This window comes from Mauremys mutica, chromosome 8 (assembly GCF_020497125.1).
Source record: "Mauremys mutica isolate MM-2020 ecotype Southern chromosome 8, ASM2049712v1, whole genome shotgun sequence".
Taxonomy (NCBI): domain Eukaryota; kingdom Metazoa; phylum Chordata; order Testudines; family Geoemydidae; genus Mauremys; species Mauremys mutica.
This window is the reverse complement of record NC_059079.1, coordinates 110,092,951-110,117,254: the sequence shown is the minus strand read 5'-3', so window position 1 is coordinate 110,117,254 and position 24,304 is coordinate 110,092,951. Positions and strand designations below refer to the sequence as shown.

Sequence of the window (24,304 nt, the reverse complement as noted above, 5' to 3'; positions counted from 1 at the left end):
TCTATTCCAAAAATAATTTATCAAGGCATTAGAGACGCTCTGTACATAAATATTCCTCTCTCTGGCTATGTACAGGGCTGGGTGGGATGGGGGGGCGGCTGGCTGGCCCTGGGCGGGGCGCTCCCAGTGGGCGGGGGGAGGTGCCTGGCTCCCACCGGTTCAGTATCACAAAAATATGATTAAAAACTACATCAAAGAAAACAAGCAGAGAGTTTCCAGGGCAAGGCCGGTGGGCGGCCCCAGGCAGCCCCTCTGGGCACCGAGCCCACGCCCCGGGCTGCCCCCCCTTGCCCATGACACGCGTTCACTCTGCCCTGCAGGGCGTGACGTCGGGCTCGGGGCCGGCTAGCACGGCTGGGGGCTGGGCAGCGCGGGAAGGCCCAGGCTGCCCTGACTGCCTGAAGGGCAGTCGCCAGCAGGAGGCTGGGGGGCCACAGGGAGGTCCCCAGGCCAGCCGAGGACACCCCCTCACAAGGAGCAGGTCTGGCGGCTGGGATGGAGGGGGCGGGGGCACCCGTGGCGCCTCGGCCCAGAGACTCCTGCTGCTCAGCTCTCTCCAGCGTCCTGCGGCGGGGAGGAGGCCAAGGACCAGCACAAGAGCTGCCTGGCCATTCCCAGCCCCAGAGCCAGGCCGGGCGGCCCCTCACGTCCTCACGCTGCGGTAGGAGAAGAGGCAGGGCGTGACGGGCAGGGGCTCGTGGGTGAAGACGGAGTCGTCGGAGGAGCAGGTGCTGCTGGTGTCCTCGCAGGAGGGGGAGTACTGCTCGAAGGGCACGGACAGGTCCAGGTACTGCGGGAGGGAAGAGCCGTCAGCATCGCCGGGAGCGTGCCCGCCCGAGGCAGGCCAGGAACCCCCGGGCGCCTGCCTGCTCTGCAAACTCACCTCCTCCGAGACAGCTGCCAGGATCTTGTCCAGCCCCTCCACCAGCTGCTTGAAGGTCGGGCGCTGGGAGGGGACGGCGTGCCAGCACTCCCTCATCAGCATGTACCTGGCAGGGCAGGGCAGGGAGCTGTCAGCCAGAGGAACCCGACCCCTTCCCCCCGCAGGCCAGCGGGCAGCGTGGGTACTCACAGCTCATGGGTGCAGTTGGAAGGCTTGTCCATGCGGTGCCCTTCTTTCAGCAGCTTGAAGAGCTCTTCCACCGGGATCCCAGGGTACGGGGAGCCCCCCAGCGTGAAGATCTCCCACATCAGAATCCCGAAGGACCACCTAGGAACAGGGCAAGGGTCAGGCCCAGCGTGGGGCCCGCACAGGTAGCGTGGGCAGGGCACTGGCACCCGAGCACCGCCATTCCCAGGGTCCCGGCCACGCCGCGCCGCGCGCCCGGGAACAGCGTGCTGGGGGTGCCGATCCGGCCTGCGTTACTCGGGGAACGGGGCGCAATCGACACCTTGGTGCGTGCACAGGGGCTGCCCTCGGGGCCCGATGCCCCCAGCCGCCCTCCCCCTAGGCCTGGCCCCTGGCAGCGCAGCCGGACTCACACGTCGCTCTGGTGCGTGTACACTCTGTCGAACAGGGCCTCGGGCGCCATCCACTTCACGGGCAGCCGGCCCTGCAGGGAGACGGAGAGCCCTCAGCCCCCGCCTGCTGCTGCGAGGCGACCTGCCTCCCCGCCCCGCCCCGCCCCGCCCCACTCTGCCCCCTCCCAGCCCGGCCCTCGGCACCCCCCGCCCCACTCTGCCCCCTCCCAGCCCAGCCCTCGGCACCCCCCCCACTCTGCCCCCTCCCAGCCCAGCCCTCGGCACCCCCCCCACTCTGCCCCCTCCCAGCCCAGCCCTCGGCACCTCCCGGCCCCCTCCCGGCCCTCGGCACCCCCCACTCCACTCTGCCCCCTCCCAGCCCAGCCCTCGGCACCCCCCCCATTCTGCCCCCCTCCCAGCCCAGCCCTCGGCACCCCCCCACTCCACTCTGCCCCCTCCCAGCCCAGCCCTCGGCACCTCCCGGCCCCCTCCCGGCCCTCGGGTCCCCCCGCACCACTCTGCCCCCCTCCCAGCCCAGCCCTCGGCACCCCCCGGCCCACTCTGCCCCCCTCCCAGCCCGGCCCTCGGCACCCCCCACTCCACTCTGCCCCCCGCCCAGCCCAGCCCTCGGCACCCCCCGGCCCACTCTGCCCCCCTCCCCTCCCTGCCCTCGGCACCCCCCACTCCACTCTGCCCCCCTCCCAGCCCAGCCCTCGGCTGCCCCCGGCATCATCCCGGCAGTCGGCACCACCGTCCCCACTCTGCCCCCCTCCCAGCCCTGCCCTCGGCACCCCCCGCCCCACTCTGCCCCCCTCCCAGCCCGGCCCTCGGCACCCCACGCGCCTCACGTCCCCCCTCCCAGCCCGGCCCTCGGCACCCCCCGCCCCACTCTGCCCCCCTCCCAGCCCGGCCCTCGGCACCCCCCGCCCCACTCTGCCCCCCTCCCAGCCCGGCCCTCGGCACCCCCCGCCCCACTCTGCCCCCCTCCCAGCCCAGCCCTCGGCACCCCCCACTCCACTCTTCCCCCTCCCAGCCCAGCCCTCGGCACCCCCCCATTCTGCCCCCCTCCCACCCCTCGGCACCTCCCGGCCCCCGGCACCCCCCGCCCACTCTGCCCCCCTCCCACCCCTCGGCACCTCCCGTCCCCCTCCCAGCCCTCGGCACCCCCACCCACTCTGCCCCCCTCCCACCCCATGGCACCTCCCGTCCCCCTCCCAGCCCAGCCCTCGGCACCCCCCACCCACTCTGCCCCCCTCCCAGCCCAGCCCTCAGCACCCCCTGCCCCACCACACTCACATTGCTGGTCTTTTTATAGTAGTCAATGTCGTGGACATCCCGGGCCAGGCCGAAGTCAGCGATTTTCAGCACGTTCTCCTCCGTGACCAGCACGTTGCGGGCGGCCAGGTCCCTGTGGATGCACTGCAGGGAGGGGGCAGCTCAGGGCCGGGGGGGGGCGACACCCGCAGTGTCCCTCCCACGACCTCCAACCCACCAGGAGCCCCCCCCACCCCCCAGCTGCCTGAGCCCGTCCCAGGAACTGCGTGGCAGAGCCGGGTCCCAGCCAAGGCGCCAGTGACGGGCTGGGCGAGGGGCACGCTCTGGACCAGGGCTTGTTAACCCTGTAGTGGCCTCTCCCAAGCGCCGTGGCCCAGAGCAGGGAGCCGTTCCACTGAGAGCGGTTTGTGCCACGACCTCGGCTCTGGGCAGCCCCCTGGGTTTGCCTGCGTTCGACAGCGCGCACCCCTCTTCGCCCACCTAAGGCCCCGCAGAGAAGCTGGAGCAGGCCAGCTGGCTGGGACCTCCCCAAAGGCACCCCCACTCCCTTCCTACGGGAGGAGGAGTGCTGCTCAGCCTGCCGGGAGCCAGCCCCCAATCCCCGCCGGCGCCCCCGGAGCCAGGGCCGCCCCCCAATCCCCGCCGGCGCCCCTGGAGCCGGGGCCGTTCCCAATCGGCGCCCCCCAATCCCTGCCGGCGCCCCCGGAGCCAGGGACGTTCCCCAATCCCCGCCGGCGCCCCCGGAGCCGGGGCCGCCCCCCAATCCCCGCTGGCGCCCCCGGAGCCGGGGCCACTCCCAATCGGCGCCCCCCAATCCCTGCCGGCGCCCCCAGAGCCGGGGACGTTCCCCAATCCCTGCCGGCGCCCCCGGAGCCGGGGCCGCTCCCAATCCCCGCCGGCGCCTCCAGAGCCAGGGCCGCCCTCCAATCCCTGCCGGCGCCCCCGGAGCCGGGGCCGCTCCCAATCGGCGCCCCCCAATCCCAGCCGGCGCCCCCGGAGCCGGGGCTGTTCACCAATCCCCGCTGGTGCCCCCAGAGCCGGGGCCGTTCCCCAATCCCCGCTGGTGGCCCCAGAGCCGGGGCCGTTCCCCAATCCCCGCCGGTGCCCCCGGAGCCGGGGCCACCCCCCAATCCCCGCCGGCGCCTCCGGAGCCGGGGCCACTCCCAATCCCTGCCGGCGCCTCCGGAGCCAGGGCCGCCCCCCAATCCCCGCCGGCGCCCCTGGAGCCGGGGCCTTACCCCCCCCCTTCCTACAGGAGGAGTGCTGCTCAGCCTGCCGGGAGCCAGCCGGGGCCGCCCCCCAATCCCAGCCAGCGCCCCCGGAGCCGGGGCCGCTCCCAATCGGCGCCCCCCAATCCCAGCCGGCGCCCCCGGAGCCGGGGCTGCTCCCAATCAGCGCCCCCCAATCCCAGCCGGCGCCCCCGGAGCCGGGGCTGCTCCCAATCAGCGCCCCCCAATCCCAGCCGGCGCCCCCGGAGCCGGGGCTGCTCCCAATCAGCGCCCCCCAATCCCCGCCGGTGCCCCCGGAGCCGGGGCCACCCCCCAATCCCCGCCGGCGCCTCCGGAGCCGGGGCCGCTCCCAATCCTGCCGGCGCCTCCGGAGCCAGGGCCGCCCCCCAATCCCCGCCGGCGCGCCTGGAGCCGGGGCCTTACCCCCCCCCCCTTCCTACAGGAGGAGTGCTGCTCAGCCTGCCGGGAGCCAGCCGGGGCCGCCCCCCAATCCCAGCCAGCGCCCCCAGAGCCGGGGCCGCTCCCAATCGGCGCCCCCCAATCCCAGCCGGCGCCCCCGGAGCCGGGGCCGCTCCCAATCAGCGCCCCCCAATCCCCGCCGGTGCCCCCGGAGCCGGGGCCTTACCCTCTTGGACTCCAGGTACTCCATGCCGCGGGCCACCTGGTAGCCGCAGGAGAGCAAGTCCTCGAAGGCGAGCTGCTCCTCGGGCCTGGCGCTGGCGTCGAAGGCGTAGTCAGGCGTGGGGGGGCGCCGGGCTCGCAGGAACTCCCGTAGGTTCCCCTTGGAGGCGAATTCCACCAGCACGTACAGTGGCCCTGTGGAGACGGAGCATCAGGTGGGGCTCAGGGTTGCTGGGGCCCTCCCTCTCTGCCCAAGCACAACCCCCTTCCAACGGGCGGCAGCGCCCCCAGCCTCAAGTACAGCCTGCGCCCCCCGCCCCGAGTTCAGCAGCCCCTGGCGCTGATCCCCCAGCAGCCCTGCCCTGCCCCTCAGCATGGCAGTGAACCCCCCTCCCTTGAACAGAACCCCCCCCAGCACAGCCGCCCCTCCCCCTGCCCCCCAAGCGTGGCAGTGACCCCCCCTCCCTTGAATAGAACCCCCCCCCAGCACAGCCGCCCCTCCCCCTGCCCCCCAAGCGTGGCAGCCCCTCACCCTCCTGTGTGCAGACTCCCAGCAGGTTGATGATGTTTTTGTGCTTGTCCATCAGTTTCATCATCTCCATCTCGGAGATCAGGTCGGCCAGGTCCTTGTCGGTGGCATTGTCTGGGGGCACAGGCAGAAGGTGACGTGCAGGGCAGGGAACCTGCATTGCCGGGGCTCAGCCCTGGGCCACCGCCCTGCGCAGCCCTGTTACCTTTGAGCATCTTCACGGCCACAGTGAGAGCTCTGTCCGGCCTGCCTCTGTCCAGCCCGTAGGCCTCTGCTCGCACCACCTGCCCGAAGCAGCCTTCCCCCAGGGGCTTGCCCAGCACCAGCCTGCGGACAGAGAGAGGGAGGAAGCGACGGCTCCGCGGGCTCCAGGCAGAGCTTGCGGTGCCCCGAGCACACCGGAGGAAACCCAGCCAGGCAGGCAGTGTCTGTGTCTGTCTGCAGCTCCCCTCCTGCAAGCCTGCCTGGAGCCCGGCGGCAGGAGGCTGAGACGCTGGAATGAGCTCTCAGTAAAGCGACCCAGAGCCCATGTCCCAGGCCACGCAGGGAGCCAGGCCCCGGGTCTCCTGCCCTGCTCCGCTGGGCCCTCTCTCTGTGAACGGCTCGTTGAGGCAACAGGTGCCTGAGCAAATGGTATCACAGGCCCAGGTGTGTCTGTCCGTGCCCCAATCCCAGCCCTCCTGCAGCAGGGCGCTGCCACGCAACCCGCCCCCAGGCCTGCCTTGGTGTGGCCCTGGAGTGAGCCGGGAGCAGCGCAGGGCCCTACTTGTCTCGGGGGAACTCCCAGGTGGAGTCCAGCGGCAGGTCGAGCTCCAGGACCCCGGCCAGCATCGGGGTGCAGCTGGACGAGAGGCGGGTGACGCGCATCAGGGACGTGCTGGACTTTCCTGAGCAGCTTGAGTCCAAGGAGAACTGTGGGAGAGCCCAGGAGACCCGCTGTCAGCACTAGGCCAAGCTGGGAGCGCAGCGGGGAGAGGATGCAGTGCAGGGCACAGCTGGATGGGGGGGAGGGGAAGAAGAGGATGCAGTGCAGGGCACAGCTGGATGGGGGGGAGGGGAAGAAGAGGATGCAGTGCAGGGCACGGCTGGATGGGGGGGAAGGGGAAAAAGAGGATGCAGTGCAGCGCACGGCTGGATGGGGGGGAAGGGGAAGAAGAGGATGCAGTGCAGCACACGGCTGGATGCGGGGGGAGGGGGAAGAAGCGGTTGCAGTGCAGGGCACGGCCCCAGCGGGAGGTTACAGCCAGACGCAGTGGGAAGAAGAGGATGCAGTGCAGGGCATGGCTGGATGCGGGGGAGGAGGGAAGAAGCGGTTGCAGTGCAGGGCGCGGCCCCAGCGGGAGGTTACAGCCAGACGCAGTGGGAAGAAGAGGATGCAGTGCAGCGCACGGCTGGATGGGGGGGGAAGGGGAAGAAGAGGATGCAGTGCAGGGCACGGCTGGATGCGGGGGGAGGGGGAAGAAGCGGTTGCAGTGCAGGGCGCGGCCCCAGCGGGAGGTTACAGCCAGACGCAGTGGGAAGAAGAGGATGCAGTGCAGGGCACGGCTGGATACGGGGGGAGGGGAAGATGAGGCTGCAGTGCAGGGCGCGGCCCCAGCGGGAGGTTACAGCCAGACGCAGTGGGAAGAAGAGGATGCAGTGCAGGACACGGCTGAATACAGGGGGAGAGGAGAAGATGAGGCTGCAGTGCAGGGCACGGCTGGATACAGGAGGAGAGGAGAAGATGAGGCCGCAGTGCAGGGCGCGGCCCCAGCGGGAGGTTACAGCCAGACGCAGTGGGAAGAAGAGGATGCAGTGCAGGGCACGGCTGAATACAGGGGGAGAGGAGAAGATGAGGCCGCAGTGCAGGCCGCGGCCCCAGCGGGAGGTTACAGCCAGACGCAGTGGGAAGAAGAGGATGCAGTGCAGGGCACAGCTGGATGCGGGAGGTTACAGTCAGACGCAGTGGGAAGAAGAGGATGCAGTGCAGGACACGGCTGAATACAGGGGGAGAGGAAAAGATGAGGCCGCAGTGCAGGGCGCGGCCCCAGCGGGAGGTTACAGCCAGACGCAGTGGGAAGAAGAGGATGCAGTGCAGGGCACGGCTGGATACGGGGAGAGGAGAAGATGAGGCCGCAGTGCAGGGCGCGGCCCCAGCGGGAGGTTACAGCCAGACGCAGTGGGAAGAAGAGGATGCAGTGCAGGGCACGGCTGGATACGGGGAGAGGAGAAGATGAGGCTGCAGTGCAGGGCGCGGCCCCAGCGGGAGGTTACAGCCAGACGCAGTGGGAAGAAGAGGATGCAGTGCAGGGCACAGCTGGATACAGGGGGAGAGGAGAAGATGAGGCCGCAGTGCAGGGCGCGGCCCCAGCGGGAGGTTACAGCCAGACGCAGTGGGAAGAAGAGGATGCAGTGCAGGGCTCGGCTGAATACAGGGGGAGAGGAGAAGATGAGGCCGCAGTGCAGGGCGCGGCCCCAGCGGGAGGTTACAGCCAGACGCAGTGGGAAGAAGAGGATGCAGTGCAGGGCTCGGCTGAATACAGGGGGAGAGGAGAAGATGAGGCCGCAGTGCAGGGCGCGGCCCCAGCGGGAGGTTACAGCCAGACGCAGGGCAGGGCAGGGCAGGGCAGGATACGGGGAGAGGAGAAGATGAGGCCGCAGTGCACGGCGCGGCCCCAGCGGGAGGTTACAGCCAGACGCAGTGGGAAGAAGAGGATGCAGTGCAGGGCACAGCTGGATACAGGGGGAGAGGAGAAGATGAGGCCGCAGTGCAGGGCGCGGCCCCAGCGGGAGGTTACAGCCAGACGCAGTGGGAAGAAGTGGATGCAGTGCAGGGCACGGCTGGATACGGGGAGAGGAGAAGATGAGGCCGCAGTGCAGGGTGCGGCCCCAGCGGGAGTTACAGCCAGACGCAGTGGGAAGAAGAGGATGCAGTGCAGGGCTCGGCTGGATACAGGGGGAGAGGAGAAGATGAGGCCGCAGTGCAGGGCGCGGCCCCAGCGGGAGGTTACAGCCAGACGCAGTGGGAAGAAGAGGATGCAGTGCAGGGCTCGGCTGAATACAGGGGGAGAGGAGAAGATGAGGCCGCAGTGAAGGGCGCGGCCCCAGCGGGAGGTTACAGCCAGACGCAGTGGGAAGAAGAGGATGCAGTGCAGGGCACGGCTGGATGCGGGAGGTTACAGTCAGACGCAGTGGGAAGAAGAGGATGCAGTGCAGGGCGCGGCCCCAGCGGGAGGTTACAGCCAGACGCAGTGGGAAGAAGAGGATGCAGTGCAGGGCACGGCTGAATACAGGGGGAGAGGAGAAGATGAGGCCGCAGTGCAGGGCGCGGCCCCAGCGGGAGTTACAGCCAGACGCAGTGGGAAGAAGAGGATGCAGTGCAGGGGTCGGCTGAATACAGGGGGAGAGGAGAAGATGAGGCCGCAGTGCAGGGCGCGGCCCCAGCGGGAGGTTACAGCCAGACGCAGTGGGAAGAAGAGGATGCAGTGCAGGGCACGGCTGAATACGGGGAGAGGAGAAGATGAGGCCGCAGTGCAGGGCGCGGCCCCAGGGGGAGGTTACAGCCAGACGCAGTGGGAAGAAGAGGATGCAGTGCAGGGCACGGCTGGATACAGGGGGAGAGGAGAAGATGAGGCCGCAGTGCAGGGCTCGGCTGGATGCGGGAGGTTACAGCCAGACGCAGTGGGAAGAAGTGGATGCAGTGCAGGGCACGGCTGGATACAGGGGGAGAGGAGAAGATGAGGCCGCAGTGCAGGGCGCGGCCCCAGCGGGAGGTTACAGCCAGACGCAGTGGGAAGAAGAGGATGCAGTGCAGGGCACAGCTAGATGCGGGAGGTTACAGCCAGACGCAGTGGGAAGAAGAGGATGCAGTGCAGGGCACGGCTGGATACAGGGGGAGAGGAGAAGAAGAGGATGCAGTGCAGGGCGCGGCCCCAGCGGGAGGTTACAGCCAGACGCAGTGGGAAGAAGAGGATGCAGTGCAGGGCACGGCTGGATACAGGGGGAGAGGAGAAGATGAGCCCGCAGTGCAGGGCGCGGCCCCAGCGGGAGGTTACAGCCAGACGCAGTGGGAAGAAGAGGATGCAGTGCAGGGCACGGCTGGATACGGGGAGAGGAGAAGATGAGGCCGCAGTGCAGGGCGCGGCCCCAGCGGGAGGTTACAGCCAGACGCAGTGGGAAGAAGAGGATGCAGTGCAGGGCACGGCTGGATGCGGGGGGAGGGGGAAGAAGCGGTTGCAGTGCAGGGCGCAGCCCCAGCGGGAGGTTACAGCCAGACGCAGTGGGAAGAAGAGGATGCAGTGCAGGGCACGGCTGGATACAGGGGGAGAGGAGAAGATGAGGCCGCAGTGCAGGGCGCGGCCCCAGCGGGAGGTTACAGCCAGACGCAGTGGGAAGAAGAGGATGCAGTGCAGGGCACGGCTGGATACGGGGAGAGGAGAAGATGAGGCCGCAGTGCAGGGCGCGGCCCCAGCGGGAGGTTACAGCCAGACGCAGTGGGAAGAAGAGGATGCAGTGCAGGGCACGGCTGGATGCGGGGGGAGGGGGAAGAAGCGGTTGCAGTGCAGGGCGCAGCCCCAGCGGGAGGTTACAGCCAGACGCAGTGGGAAGAAGAGGATGCAGTGCAGGGCACGGCTGAATACAGGGGGAGAGGAGAAGATGAGGCCGCAGTGCAGGGCGCGGCCCCAGCGGGAGGTTACAGCCAGACGCAGTGGGAAGAAGAGGATGCAGTGCAGGGCACGGCTGGATACGGGGAGAGGAGAAGATGAGGCCGCAGTGCAGGGCGCGGCCCCAGCGGGAGGTTACAGCCAGACGCAGTGGGAAGAAGAGGATGCAGTGCAGGGCTCGGCTGAATACAGGGGGAGAGGAGAAGATGAGGCCGCAGTGCAGGGCGCGGCCCCAGCGGGAGGTTACAGCCAGACGCAGGGCAGGGCAGGGCAGGGCAGGAGCCCGCACACACTACAGCCGGGCCCTGGCCCTGGCCCTGGCCCGGCAGGAGGCTGTGCCCAGCGCAGAGCGTCCATGACCCGCCGGGTCCCACGGCCCCCCACTTCCCCGGACGTACCTGCCTGATGAGCGGGAACTTGGAGAGCTTGTGAACGGCCACGGGCTGCAGGGGCTGTTTGCTCGCCTGGGTCTGCATCCGGCACAGCACCACGATGACGGCGGCCATGGCCACGGCCAGGGAGCCCGACGTGTAGATGATGAGGTCGCTGTACTTGGTCTCGGGGCTCTCCACCTCCCGCACCAGCTCCTCTGCTGGAAAGCGAAGCCAGTGAGCCCGGGCCCTGCCCGCCCCCGACACCAGGGCCTCCCCGTGTTCCCGGGGGGCACTTCGGGCCCAGCTCTCCCAGCCCCCCGGCTTACCTGGCAGCACGGTGAGCCAGGCTGACTGGTAGGACAGGCCGATGGAGTTCCCGGCCAGGCAGGTGTATTCCCCAGCATCCTCCCTGGAGACGTTGTGCAGGTACAGCACCTCCACCTCCGAGCTGTTAATGTCGGCTGTCTGCGGGGGCAGAGCCGCAGCGTCAGGGCCCAGCCCCACACACGGGGGCTGGGCCGCAGGGCAACGGGGTCCCAGCAGGCGGCTGCTTCCTTCCCATTGTGGTGGGGTGCTGAGCTCCCTGGAGCCAGGCTGAGCCTGCCCCGTTTGGCCCCAGCCCCTGGAGAACACCTGCTGCCCCCAGGACTGGGGCTCCTCCCACTGCCCTCCCCCCAGTCTGCGTCCACTCCCACCAGGGCCTGGGGCAGCGTGTGCCCAGGAGAGCCAGCGCCTGCCCCAGGAGGGGCTGCTCCGGGGGCACGGTGCCCTGGCTGGCCTGGCTGTTACCTTGAGCACTTGGACGTAGGGCACCCCGTCAGGCCCGGAGCTGCTGCCGTTCACCTCAATGTGCCTGAGCCACTGGATGTGGGGCTGGGCGTCGCTGTACACCTTGCAGAAGAACTCCACGTCGCTGCCCACCACCGCCGTGGTGTTGGCAGGCAGCCCGGCCTGCAGGATGGGCCTGTGCGGGGACCTCTCTGCCGGGAGGGAGGGAGGAAGGAGCAGCATTGCCCAGCTGGACAGCCCTGCAGCAGGGCCAGCTCCGCCCAGCACGCGCCACGCGCCAGCCGCTGAACGGGGCCCCGGCCAAGTGGGCAGAGCAGGGCACTTGCAGGCAGGGCACCTGGCTTGTGTCACCGACTCCCTCCGTAGCCGGGCGGCCACAGCCGCTCTGTACCTCTTCCCCAGGGGTCAGACGGGAGCCCCCTTCCCCCCAAGCTCTCCCACGGCCGCCCCCAGCCACCACGTTCCCTCCCCGCTACTCACTCAGGCCAGAGTGTGTCTAGCCTGCCTGTCCACCTCCCTCCTCGCCCTGGGAACGTGGCTGCTGACCCTCCTCGGCCATTACCCACCTTGCCAGCCCGGCCGGGAATTGCTCCAGACCCGCAGCAGCCAGAAGAGGAGGCGGGAGGCAGGTCCCGGCTGGGGGTTAGGTGTGTCCATTCGATGCCAGGACCTGGAGGATCTCCAAAGCAGTGTGAAGCTTCGGGATCAGTGACCCTGCGCCCAGGAGTCTGGTCTGCTCTGCTCCCAAGGGGCCGGCCCCCGCCAGGGACAGCCCCCTTGTTAGCACAGCCCCCGGGGGTCTGCGCCAGGCAGAGCTTGACTGGCGAAGCCCTAGAGTCCGTGTCTCCCTCCCACCCTGCTAGCCCCGGCGCAGGGAAAGGCCTCACCTAACACGTCCAGCAAGTAGCTGGAGCGGATGCTGCCAGCCTGGTTCTCCACCAGGCAGGTGTAGTTGCCCCGGTCGGAGGGCACCACGCTCTCCATGACCAAGCTCCAGTGCTGGGGCCGGAGCTGCAGAGAGAAGGGGACAAGCACCAGGTGAGGGCAGGCAGATGGCACCCGGTGCCCAGCAGAGCTCCCCAGCTACCGTCCAGCCTCCTGCGAGGAGCCCGCCATGCCCCCCCATGGAGCTGGCAGGCAGAAGCCTTCCCCTTGTCCCAGTTCCAGGACGGCTCTGATCTCGGCCAGGGCAGACGGCTCGGCTCTTACCCGGATGCCGCCGATGCGGTGCTCGCCCCGGAACTCCCGCCCGTTCTTTAGCCAGCGGATGCTGGGGCTGGGACTCCCGGACGCCGGGCAGCGGAACTTGACCGTGTTTCCTGCAGGGACGGCGTACAGCTTCTTATCCATCCGCTGCGGCTGCGTCCAGTACGGGGCTGGGGAAGGCATCGCACCATTGACGGCCACGAGCCACAGGCTCGGGAGAAGCTCCCAATGCCAAGCACCAGGGCTCGGCGTGTGCATGGAGCTGTGCCCAGGGACCCAGCCCCTCCCGCGGCGAGGCAGCTCCCCTGCCGGTCCTCACAACCAGCTCCTGCAAAGCTCCCATGTATCCAATGCTGGGACAGCAAAGCCACCCGGGGGGTGCAGCAGCGCTCCCCCAACACTGCCCTCTGCCCCGGAACAGAGCTCAGCCCGGGAACCCTGTGCTGCTGGGCGCAGGCCGGGGGGACACGGCCCCGTTCAGCCGCCTGCCATGGGTGACAGAGGCTGCCAAGCACGCGGGGGCTCATGGGAGTGGCCTGCAGAGAAAGAGGCGTATGGGCAGGGTGCCCTGCGCTCCTGGCAGCTCCAGTGACCCAGCACCTCCCCTCTTGCTCCCGCAGAGCCGGGGGCATGGGACAGCCCCTGCTGCAGGCAGCTGGCCCCGGGACTGACCTCTGCGGTAAGGGGGCTCCTCGTTTGAATCACCGAGGGAACGGTCCCCATTGCTGTCTTCATCGTCATCACCCGAGGCCAGCGAGTCTGAAGGAAAGCGTTACAAGAGGGGTCACCTCCCTCCTGCCTGGGAGCTCCCGGCTACTCCAGCCCCACTTCTTTGGAGTGAGGCAGGGCACTGGCTTTGGAGAAGCCCCAGCTCTCCCAGCAGGGGGCGCTGCAGGGAGCAGGGCAGGAGCGCTGGCTGGCTGGGGTGGGGGGTTCCCAGGTACACTGGTCCGGCTCTCCCAGCAGGGGGCGCTGCAGGGAGCGGGGCCGCGCTGGCTGGAGGCGGGGGTTCCCAGGTACACTGGTCCGGCTCTCCCAGCAGGGGGTGCTGTGGGGAGCGGGGCAGGAGCACTGGCTGGCTGGGGGGTGGATTCCCAGGAACACTGGTCCGGCTCTCCCAGCAGGGGGTGCTGTGGGGAGCGGGACAGGAGCACTGGCTGGCCGGGTGTGTGTGTGTGTGGGGGGTGGATTCCCAGGTACACTGGTCCGGCTCTCCCAGCAGGGGGCACTGTGGGGAGCGGGGCAGGAGCACTGGCTGCCGGGGGGGGGGGGTGGATTCCCAGGTACACTGGTCCGGCTCTCCCAGCAGGGGGTGCTGTGGGGAGTGGGGCAGGAGCGCTGGCTGCCTGGGGGGTGGATTCCCAAGTACACTGGTCCGGCTCTCCCAGCAGGGGGCACTGTGGGGAGCGGGGCAGGAGCACTGGCTGCCTGGGGTGGGGTGGATTCCCAGGTACACTGGTCCAGCTCTCCCAGCAGGAGGTGCTGTGGGGAGCGGGGCAGGAGCACTGGCTGGCCGGGTGTGTGTGTGTGTGGGGGGTGGATTCCCAGGTACACTGGTCCGGCTCTCCCAGCAGGGGGCACTGTGGGGAGCGGGGCAGGAGCACTGGCTTCCGGGGGGGTGGGGTGGATTCCCAGGTACACTGGTCCAGCTCTCCCAGCAGGGGGTGCTGTGGGGAGCGGGGCAGGAGCGCTGGCTGCCTGGGGGGTGGATTCCCAGGTACACTGGTCCGGCTCTCCCAGCAGGGGGCGCTTGTGGAGCGGGGCAGGAGCACTGGCAGCAAGCAGCAGGGTGGACAAACTCTCATCTCCCCGGGGCAGGAAGGGCCCGTCTGCCCGGGGCTCTTACCCACAACAGAGATGGTGAAGTTGCGCAGACTCTGTCCAGTGTCCTGTGCCCGGCACACATAGCGCCCCGAGTCCTCGTAGGTGACCTCGGCGATCTCCAGCGTGCGCTGCCAGATGCGGACGCGCCCGCCTGGGAAGAGCTGCTTGGCCTCCTTGTACCAGGCGACGCCCAGGCTGTGGTTGGCATCGCAGTGCAGCTTCAGCACGTGGCCGGGGTCGAGCAGGAGATGCTCCTCCTCCGTGTCCAGCAGGCGGCTCTCGAGCAGCGCTGCCCAGCAGAGGGGACGCAGCTGAGCACTGGGCCCGAAGGCAGCTCAGCCCTGGCCAGACAAGCTCAGCAGCCCACGCACTGACCCCTGCGGAGAGGGCCGAGTGGCACCTCTGCCCCAGGCAAGCCCCAAGCAGCTGCTCCTTCCACCCTCTGCAATGGACAAGCCAGGGCAGATGGGGGCAGCATGTCCAGGCAGGAGCACAGACCCTGCCCTGGGCAGAGAGCCCAGAGATAAGAGGCTTTAATCAACAGCCCCTGGCTGGCGTGGACTCACCCTGCCCCTGGGCCCCGAGCCCAGGCCACATGGCCTGCTCCCTCCTCTGCGCATCGCTCAGGTGTGGCCAGCGCAGGGGACGTGTGTGTGTGTCGGGGGGGGGGGGGACGGGTCCCAGAGCCAGGCTGCCTGTGGCATTGGCTCCCCTTTCCGGAGGGCATGGGGCACAGCCGGCGTTAACACTGAGGGCCAAGGGCCTAGGATCCCATCAGGGCAGGTGCCATCACCCCTGCCCGCAGCCTTCTCCCATTGAGCTCTGCGTTGGCCCTTCATCTCCCGCTGCAGAGCCTCCTCGCGTTCGGTCCAACCCCCCAGCCCGGCTCTCCAGGGCCCCAAGACAGAGACGTCCCCTCAGCTGGCTGCTTGACAGGCTCCCAGAGGGACCCCTCAGGCAGCCAGGGTCCTCCCCCGCCAGCCCCTCTTACCCTCTGACCTCCCGCTGGGCCCAGCCCCAGCCCCCGCCCCCGCCCCCTTTGCAGGGCTGAGGAAGGAACTGGTGCTGCGTCTGCTTTAGCTGTAGCTGGTGCAGCTGGAGGAGAGGAGCCGGGCGTGGCTGCTGTCCCAGAGCTGCAGCCGCCAGCCCAGGGGAGCAGCATCTATCCCCCCCCCCTCCCCCCCCCCCGCAAACAGCGCTGGCTGGGCTGGGGAGGGAGGGCTCCCAGCTGGGCTGCAGCGGGAGTGATGGGTTTTCACACTCAGCTGCCTCCAGCACTTCCCGCCTGCCCTGTTTGTCTAACCTGGATTTGAACTGTGACGCCCCCACAAAGCAGGGCCATGGGAACCTGGCGGATACGCACTCTCCCCCCCCCCCCCCTCGGCTGCACCAGTGGCCCCACCCAGCCCCTCTTGCTGCAGTTCTCCCAGCTGATCTCCAGACCGGACACTACCAACCCCTCCGAAGGGCTCTGCCCGTCCCTGCTCGGGGGGGGGGGGGGGTTCCTTCCCACCCTGGACTGGCTCCCGGTCAGGGTTCAAGCAGCTCCTGCTAGCCCGGCTGAGCGAGTCCGTTCTGCCCCAGGCGTGGTGACTGAGAACCCGGATGTCAAGGGTCTGCGGGGCTGGCTGCTTTGTGTGTAAATGGAGCAGGTTTGATCTGGAGTCAGAGCCAATGAAAGCAGAGCCAAGTCCCCCAGAACCACTTTACCCGGGACCCGCCCTGAACAAAGCCAGGGAATCCATAACGAGCCAGGGGCCTGGACGCGGGCTGGGAGGAAGGTTTTATCATTCAGGCCGGTTCTCCATCAGCGGGTGGCGCTTGGGTCTCAGTGGCTGACACCAGAGCGGAGGTATCAGGAGCCTAAACCTGCCCCCAGCCAGCAAGACAAAGCACCACTCCGGATCTGCCCCCTTTGGGGGGAAAAGGCTCCGCCCGGCCCAACCCCGAGGAGCCGGACTCTGGGCCCGGGGGGAGGGACAGGGCCAAAGGCTCCACTAGCTGGGGGCTTTGAAAAGCCAAGTCGGTGCCCCCTGAACTCCCCCTCCCCCCGCCAATCTCACAATAGGTCCCTTGCTGAGGTCTCCGGGTGTTGCCAACCCTCAGCCCTGTGAGAGTCTCACTGGGCACCACCAGGGGACCCAGGGACCAGCCCTGCTGTGAGCAAGGGCCAGTTGAGCTGCTCGGCCGCCCCAGGGACCCTACACAAGCTGCTCGGCCGCCCTCACCCAGCCGCGCCCCAGGCCTGGCTGCAGCACGGTGCGACCCTGCAGCGCCAGCGGCACTGACCTGCCACGCTCTGTCTGCGCCAGGCCAGGAACAGTAGCAGCAGGCGCTCGGCCCAGCCCGGAGCCGCACTACGGAGACCCGCGCCTCCCCGTGCTCGCACGCCCCGTGCTGCGGTGCCATCCCGCCAGGCCGTGCGCCACGTGCACCTGCCAGCACCGCCCCGGGCGCCACGTGCGAAGCACGAGGCTCGGACCCTCCTTGGCCTGTTCCCTCCATGCAGCTCTTCTCAGACACCCCAGAGCAAGGGGCGAGTCGGCTCCCAGGCTCCCCCGTCCTTCCTCCCAGCTCCCCTCAGCCAGGGCTCTGTCCCGCCCCTGCCAGGCCCCTCCCTCTCTGGCCTTTCATACCTGGCTCCATGGTCCTTCCTGGGGAGGCAGCTGCTTGAGCCCCTGTTGTCAACGCTGCCAGGAGGCCCAGCAGGGCACAGGGCAGTGGCTGCATCTTCCTGCCCTTCCTCTCCTGGCTCAGCCTTGAGACGAGGCCCTCACAGCCTGAAAACACAGGGCCAGAGTGAGCCGGTTCCCCTGCCACTGCCCCAACCTCCTCCCGCCTCCCCAGTGTTCCAGCCCCCACAGAACCCCCAGAGCCTCACCCCCACCCCCCGAGTGTTCCAGCCCCCACAGAACCCCCAGAGCCTCACCCCCACCCCCCGAGTGTTCCAGCCCCCACAGAACCCCCAGAGCCTCACCCCCACCCCCCGAGTGTTCCAGCCCCCACAGAACCCCCAGAGCCTCAACCTCCCCCCCCCCGAGTGTTCCAGCCCCGGGGAACCCCCAGAGCCTCAACATCCCCCCCCCCGAGTGTTCCAGCCCCCACAGAACCCCCAGAGCCTCACCCCCACCCCCTGAGTGTTCCAGCCCTGGGGAACCCCCAGAGCCTCAACCCCACCCCCCGAGTGTTCCAGCCCCGGGGAACCCCCAGAGCCTCAACATCCTCCCGCGAGTGTTCCAGCCCCCGGGGAACCCCCAGAGCCTCAACATCCCCCCCGAGTGTTCCAGCCCCCACAGAACCGCCAGAGCCTCACCCCCACCCCCCGAGTGTTCCAGCCCCCACAGAACCGCCAGAGCCTCACCCCCACCCCCCGAGTGTTCCAGCCCCCACAGGACCCCCAGAGCCTCACCCCCACCCCCTGAGTGTTCCAGCCCGGGGGAACCCCCAGAGCCTCAACCTCCCCCCCGCGAGTGTTCCAGCCCCCACAGAACCCCCAGAGCCTCAACATCCCCCCCGAGTGTTCCAGCCCCGGGGAACCCCCAGAGCCTCAACATCCTCCCGCGAGTGTTCCAGCCCCCGGGGAACCCCCAGAGCCTCAACATCCCCCCCGAGTGTTCCAGCCCCCACAGAACCGCCAGAGCCTCACCCCCACCCCCCGAGTGTTCCAGCCCCCACAGAACCCCCAGAGCCTCAACATCCCCCCCCGAGTGTTCCAGCCCCCACAGAACCCCCAGAGCCTCACCCCCACCCCCCGAGTGTTCCAGCCCCGGGGAACCCCCAGAGCCTCAACATCCCCCCGCGAGTGTTCCAGCCCTGGGGAACCCCCAGAGCCTCACCCCCACCCCCCGAGTGTTCCAGCCCCCGGGGAACCCCCAGAGCCTCAACCTCCCCCCCCGAGTGTTCCAGCTTCCGGGGAACCCCCAGAGCCTCAACCTCCCCCCCGAGTGTTCCAGCCCCCACGGAACCCCCAGAGCCTCACCCCCACCCCCCCAGTGTTCCAGCCCCGGGGAACCCCCAGAGCCTCAACCTCCCCCCCCGAGTGTTCCAGCCCCCACAGAACCCCCAGAGCCTCACCCCCACCCCCCGAGTGTTCCAGCCCCCACAGAACCCCCAGAGCCTCACCCCCACCCCCCGAGTGTTCCAGCCCCCACAGAACCCCCAGAGCCTCACCCCCACCCCCCGAGTGTTCCAGCCCCGGGGAACCCCCAGAGCCTCAACATCCCCCCCCGAGTGTTCCAGCCCCCACAGAACCGCCAGAGCCTCACCCCCACCCCCTGAGTGTTCCAGCCCCGGGGAACCCCCAGAGCCTCAACCTCCCCCCGCGAGTGTTCCAGCCCCGGGGAACCCCCAGAGCCTCAACCTCCCCCCACGAGTGTTCCAGCCCCCGGGGAACCCCCAGAGCCTCAACATCCCCCCTGAGTGTTCCAGCCCCCACAGAACCCCCAGAGCCTCAACATCCCCCCCGAGAGTTCCAGCCCCCACAGAACCCCCAGAGCCTCACCCCCACCCCCCGAGTGTTCCAGCCCCGGGGAACCCCCAGAGCCTCAACATCCCCCCCGAGTGTTCCAGCCCCCACAGAACCGCCAGAGCCTCACCCCCACCCCCCGAGTGTTCCAGCCCCCACAGAACCCCCAGAGCCTCACCCCCACCCCCCGAGTGTTCCAGCCCCCACAGAACCCCCAGAGCCTCACCCCCACCCCCTGAGTGTTCCAGCCTGGGGGAACCCCCAGAGCCTCAACCTCCCCCCGCGAGTGTTCCAGCCCCCGGGGAACCCCCAGAGCCTCAACCTCCCCCCCGCGAGTGTTCCAGCCACCACAGAACCCCCAGAGCCTCAACATCCCCCCGCGAGTGTTCCAGCCCTGGGGAACCCCCAGAGCCTCAACCCCCCATGTGTTCCAGCCCCCGGGGAACCCCCAGAGCCTCAACCTCCCCCCCGAGTGTTCCAGCCCCCACGGAACCCCCAGAGCCTCAACATCCGCCCCCGAGTGTTCCACCCCACGGGAAACCCCCAGAGCCTCAACCTCCCCCCCCGAGTGTTCCAGCCCCGGGGAACCCCCAGAGCCTCAACCTCCCCCCCCCCGAGTGTTCCAGCCCCCACAGAACCCCCAGAGCCTCACCCCCACCCCCCGAGTGTTCCAGCCCCCAGAGCCTCAACTCCCCCCATCCCTCCAGTCCCAGCCCCCCCCCGCACCCCCAGTCCCAGCGGCCCCAGTTCCAGCGCCCTGGGGGGAGCCGCGGGGCGGCCGCAGTTTAATGGTTAATCCGGCCGACAAAGGCTCCTACGCTCGGCGCGGCTGGTCACAGATTTACAGACCCAGCGGCTGCAGGACTCGGGCAAAGTCCGCCCGGCCCCGCCCGGGAGCTCGCAGCGCCCAGCCGAGCTCAGCCAAGCGGCCCGAGAAAGTTTCCCTTTTCCGCTGCCCCGCCCGGCCCCCGGCCGCCCCCCGCCAGCAGCGCCCGGTCCCCCGGCTCCCCGCCCCCCCGCCACCAGCGCCCGGTCCCCCGGCTCCCCGCCCCCCCCCGCCAGCAGCGCCCGGTCCCCCGGCTCCCCGCCCCCCCCCCGCCAGCAGCGCCCGGTCCCCCGGCTCCCCGCCCCCCCCCGCCAGCAGCGCCCGGTCCCCCGGCTCCCCGCCCCCCCGCCACCAGCGCCCGGTCCCCCCCCGCCACCAGCGCCCCGGCTCCCCCCCGCCAGCAGCGCCCCGGCCCCCGGCTCCCCCCCCCCGCCAGCAGCCCCCCGGCTCCCCGCCCCCCCCGGGCCAGCAGCGCCCGGTCCCCCGGCTCCCCGCCAGCAGCGCCCCGGCTCCCCCCCGCCAGCAGCGCCCCGTCCCCCCCGCCAGCAGCGCCCCGGCCCCCGGCTCCCCACCCCCCCGCCAGCAGCACCCCGGCTCCCCGCCCCCCCGCCAGCAGCGCCCCGGCCCCCGGCTCCCCACCCCCCCGCCAGCAGCACCCCGGCTCCCGGCCGCCCCCGCCACCAGCGCCCGGCCGCCCCCTGCCAGCAGCGCCCGGCCCCTCACCGCCGCCGGGCTCCATCCCTCCGCATCCCCGGGCTCGGGAAGGGCCCGATCCTCTCCCCGGGCCCCGCAGCCGCCGCGCGGGGGGTCTGGCTGGAGCTGCCGGGAGCCCCTTGCGCGCAGCCGGGCGGCTCCTTCCCCGGGCGCCCGGTCGCGCTCTGCGGCTCGGGGCTCTGGCGGCAGCGCAGGAGGGGCCGCTGGGCGGGCGGAGCGCAGCGCTCGGGTTACACCGACCAACAATGGGCCGCCCCCGCCCCGCCCCCGGCCGGCCCTGCTCACGCTCGGGTCAGCCGCATTCCTGCCCCCGGGCGCCTGGGGGGCCCCAACACGGAACGGGCCTTCCCTGGGGGGTCCCCGCCCAGCCAGGCAGGGACGGGGAGCTGAGAGGGCAGCACCCAGGGGCGGCACCACCGCCTGCCAGGAGCCCTTCTCCCCTGCTGCCAGGGGCCTGCTCTAGATAACCTGGGGAGGTCCCTTCCCGTCCCATGATTCTGTGACCCCCTGGCCCTGAGGTCTTCTGCCCCTTGCCACAATAGCTGTCCCTGGCCCAGCCCTCCCAGCGTGCGGAGAGAGCATGCAGCATTGACACAATGCCCCTGGTCTGCGGAACTCACTGCCACAGGATCTCAGCTCACGAGAGCCTGGCAGAGCCCCAGACGGGAACATGCAGAGGGACAGACCCCACTGGCTTCAGGCCCTTAGCTCACCGGCTGAGCGAGCAGGGGCAGAAATGCAGGCTCAGGACCAGTCTCACCTGGGCAGGCTGGAGAACCTCCCTCCACTCACCTCGTGGTGTGTGCGTGGAGCCCACCAGCTTGGGTGTGGGCTCGAGCAGATCTCGGAGAGCCCGTCTGGGTGGATGCCAGGACTCCGGGTGCTGGAGAATCCAGCCCGTTCCATAGTAATTCCCGTGGCTCGTCACCCTCCGCTGGGAAAATCGCATCTTATGTCACCTGGAACTTTCCTGCCTTGGTCTGTGACCTGGCGGAGCCCTGTTGTGCCAGGCCCCATCTAAACCCGTAACCGAGCAGGTCCCTGCCCAGAAGAGTTTCCAGCGCAAGGGCTGGTCTACAGGACTGAGCATCCCGCAGCGCTCCACAGCTGGAGTAGCCAGGAGCGCCCCAGGGCCGTCCCCACGCCCGGGCAGCGAGGCCAGGACAGCTCCCCACGCAGACAAACTCTAAATGTGACCTGAGACCACTAGCCACCGGGACAAACTCCCCAGGGCCGCGGGGGATTCGCCATCTCTCGGTGGCGTCCGAGCCAGGCTGGTGCCTTCCTGGCAGACGTGACTGGGCTCAAGGCAGGGGAAAGGGGGTGAAACCCTCCGGCCTGGGCTAGGGAGGAGCGCAAACGAGATGGTCGGATGGCGCTGTTTGCCCTAAGCTGTAGGCATGGGAGAGCCCAGGTGGGTCAGGGGACCCAAGGAAGTGAGCTGTGGGCTCTGTAGGTATCACGGGGGGGGGGGGATAAGGGCCTGACCCGCCCACCTGGCTCTGCTGGGGGGTGGGGGGCTGCAGCCCTCGATCACATCTCCCTGGATCCAAAGTCACATTCCAAAGGGATCTCAGCGACCCGCCCCCATGCAGCTGCCTGTTATCTCCCCCACCCCAGGCTCTGCCTCCTGCCTCAGGGCCCAGGCCCTGCCTTCTGCTGCCTCTCAATGGCCTGCCAGGGGGGGCCTTGGCCTGGCTGCGCTGCCTTCGCTCAGGCACATTAATGACTGGGGGCCCCGCTGCTGCATGGGGCAGACTCCAATGGTACTTTTATTAACAGCTCCTCCAATAGGCCAAACTCTGCTGGGCCTTTTGATGTGCAAACCCCGCGGGTCTGGCCGTTTGCCTGGGCCAGGGGCGTGGGCGTCTGCAGGCCGCCCCAGCCCGGCCCCTGGGCTCCCCAGGGATGGAAGGGCTCAGGGGGAACTGCCCCGGTCTCCTTGTCCCGTCTCCGATCAGAACTAGGAAGCCGGCTGCAGTGTCTGTGCTGGCCTGACCCGGTGCTGCCCCTCCTCCCCCTGGGAACGGAAAGTCACTGAGCAACTGGAACAGGGTCTAGCTCCTCCCGTGGGACAAGCCAGACCCGGTGACCCCGGGAGCCACAAGTGGGTGGCCACTTGGCCTGCTCTGCCCTGGCCAGCGTAAACGGCACAGCATGTGGCCGGCGTGGGTCCCATGGATCCCGCGATGCCACCTGCGCCCGAGCCAGGCGTGGTTAGACGGCGTCAGCCCTTCTCTCGCCATGCAGCTGTGCCCAGGCCGGTACGGCTGTCCTGGGAAAACCTGCCAGGGCCGGCTCCAGGCAGAGAGAGGTGCCCCCCCCCCCAGGGCCTGTCTTCTCTAGAGGGGTCCTTGTGTGGCGACCCCCAGGGCCCCGGGGCAGAGAGAGCTGCGGCTTGGGTAGCCAGGAGGGGCCCTGCCCCTGGAGGTCCTCAAGGGAGTCTCTCTAGTGGGGTCCTGGAGTCGTGGGAGGGGTTTGATGGCAGCCCCCCCTCGCCCCAGCCCCAGGCAGCCTCCCCTGGAGTGAGGGGAAAGGGATCAGCCCGGCAGCGAAGTCCCAGGGGGCTCCCTGACGGGCAGGCACCTGCCCCAGCCCCAGCGATTCCCCAGCGCGGGCACCCGCTTGATTCTGCTCCAAATCACACGCAGACACACACACACAGACAAGTATCAGAGGGGTAGCCGTGTTAGTCTGGTTCTGTAGAAGCAGCAAAGAATCCTGTGGCACCTTATAGACTAACAGACGTTTTGCAGCATGAGCTTTCGTGGGTACACCCACGAAAGCTCATGCTGCAAAACGTCTGTTAGTCTATAAGGTGCCACAGGATTCTTTGCTGCCACACACAGACAAGATGCCACACAGACACCCCTCCCCCGTACACACCCACACCCACACAGACACCCCTCCCCCCACTGTACACACACAGACACCCCTCCCCCGTACACACCCACACCCACACAGACACCCCTCCCCCCACTGTACACACACAGACACCCCTCCCCCCCCGCCCCGTACACACCCACACCCACACAGACACCCCTCCCCCCACTGTACACACACAGACACCACTCCCCCGTACACACCCACACCCTCACAGACACCCCTCCCCCCCACTGTACACACACAGACACCCCTCCCCCGTACACACCCACACCCACACAGACACCCCTCCCCCCCGTACACACACAGACACCCCTCCCCTGACTGTACACACACATAGACACCCCTCCCCCCTGTACACTCACAGACACCTTTCCCCCCATACACATGTGGGCTTGGCTACACTTGCAAATTTGCAGCGCTGCAGCAGGGTGTGAAAACACACCCTCTCCAGCACTGCAAATTGCGGCGCTACAAAGCGCCAGTGTGGTCAAAGCCCAGCGCTGGGAGCCGCACAGGGAGGTGGAGTACGGACAGCGCTGGGAGAGCTCTCTCCCAGCGCTGGCGCTTTGACTACACTTAGCGCTTCAAAGCGCTGCCAGCCACAGCCACACACACACACAGTCACCCCTCCCCCCACTGTACACACACAGACACACACACCCACACACTGTACACACACAGACACCCCTCCCCCCACTGTACAGACACACAGACACCCCCACCCACACACTGTACACACAGACACCCCTCCCCCCACTGTACACACACACAGACACCCCCATACACACACCGTACACACACAGAGACATCGACCCCCCCCCACTATTTGCAGAGATGAACCAGCTGCTGGGTGCCGGGTGGAACACCCATCCCACACCCTGGCTGCTGAGGCCTGCGCAGGCCGGTGCTGGGCTGGGGTGAGCACCGCTAGGAGCAGGGCCTCCTTATCATTGATGGCTGAGGCACTGAAAGGGGAAGTGATTTGCCCAAGCTCACGGGATGGGGCTGGGAACAGACCCCAGCGCTCCCGACTCCTGCCCTTGGACCCAGCCGCAGAGCCTGCCTCAGCGTTCAGCTCGCTGTCGGATTTGCCCAGTCACTGGGCTCCGCCTGGGACCCTGTCCCTCTCGGTGTGACCCTGCAGGGACCACTCGCTGTCTGCGCCGCACTGAGGCCTTTTCTAACTGCTGCTGTTTGGGCGGGGGGCGGGGGTGACTCCTCGTGATGGGCAGGTCAGGCTGTGTCCCGTAGAGCCGGGTGACTCCGTGTGATGGGCAGGTCGGGCTGTGTCCCGTAGAGCCGGGTGACTCCGTGTGATGGGCAGGTCGGGCTGTGTCCCGTAGAGCCGGGTGACTCCGTGTGATGGGCAGGTCGGGCTGTGTCCCGTAGAGCCGGGTGACTCCGTGTGATGGGCAGGTCGGGCTGTGTCCCGTAGAGCCGGGTGACTCCGTGTGATGGGGAG

The 24,304-nt window shown here is 69.1% G+C and overlaps 1 protein-coding gene across 4 annotated transcripts; it reads right to left on the bottom strand.

Moving 5' to 3' along the window:
* On the bottom strand, positions 1–20,141 carry FGFR4 (fibroblast growth factor receptor 4). Of its 4 annotated transcripts, none has more exons than XM_045027180.1 (18): positions 19,966–20,141; positions 16,588–16,731; positions 13,974–14,240; positions 12,800–12,886; positions 12,131–12,297; positions 11,809–11,932; positions 10,922–11,112; positions 10,459–10,597; positions 10,157–10,347; positions 5,882–6,027; positions 5,321–5,442; positions 5,119–5,229; positions 4,591–4,781; positions 2,758–2,880; positions 1,483–1,553; positions 1,073–1,210; positions 884–989; positions 1–790 (listed from the first exon to the last, which is right to left on the bottom strand). In XM_045027180.1, the coding sequence occupies exons 1-18, from the start codon at positions 19,979–19,981 to the stop codon at positions 644–646; spliced, it is 2,481 nt and encodes an 826-aa protein (XP_044883115.1). In that variant the 5' UTR covers positions 19,982–20,141; the 3' UTR covers positions 1–643. The 4 variants fall into 4 exon arrangements, with proteins under 4 accessions (XP_044883115.1, XP_044883114.1, XP_044883116.1 ...); XM_045027179.1 differs by having other exon boundaries at positions 10,157–10,350; positions 19,966–20,140; XM_045027181.1 differs by having other exon boundaries at positions 10,157–10,350; positions 12,131–12,240; positions 19,966–20,140.
* Positions 20,142–24,304: the final 4,163 nt, after the last annotated feature.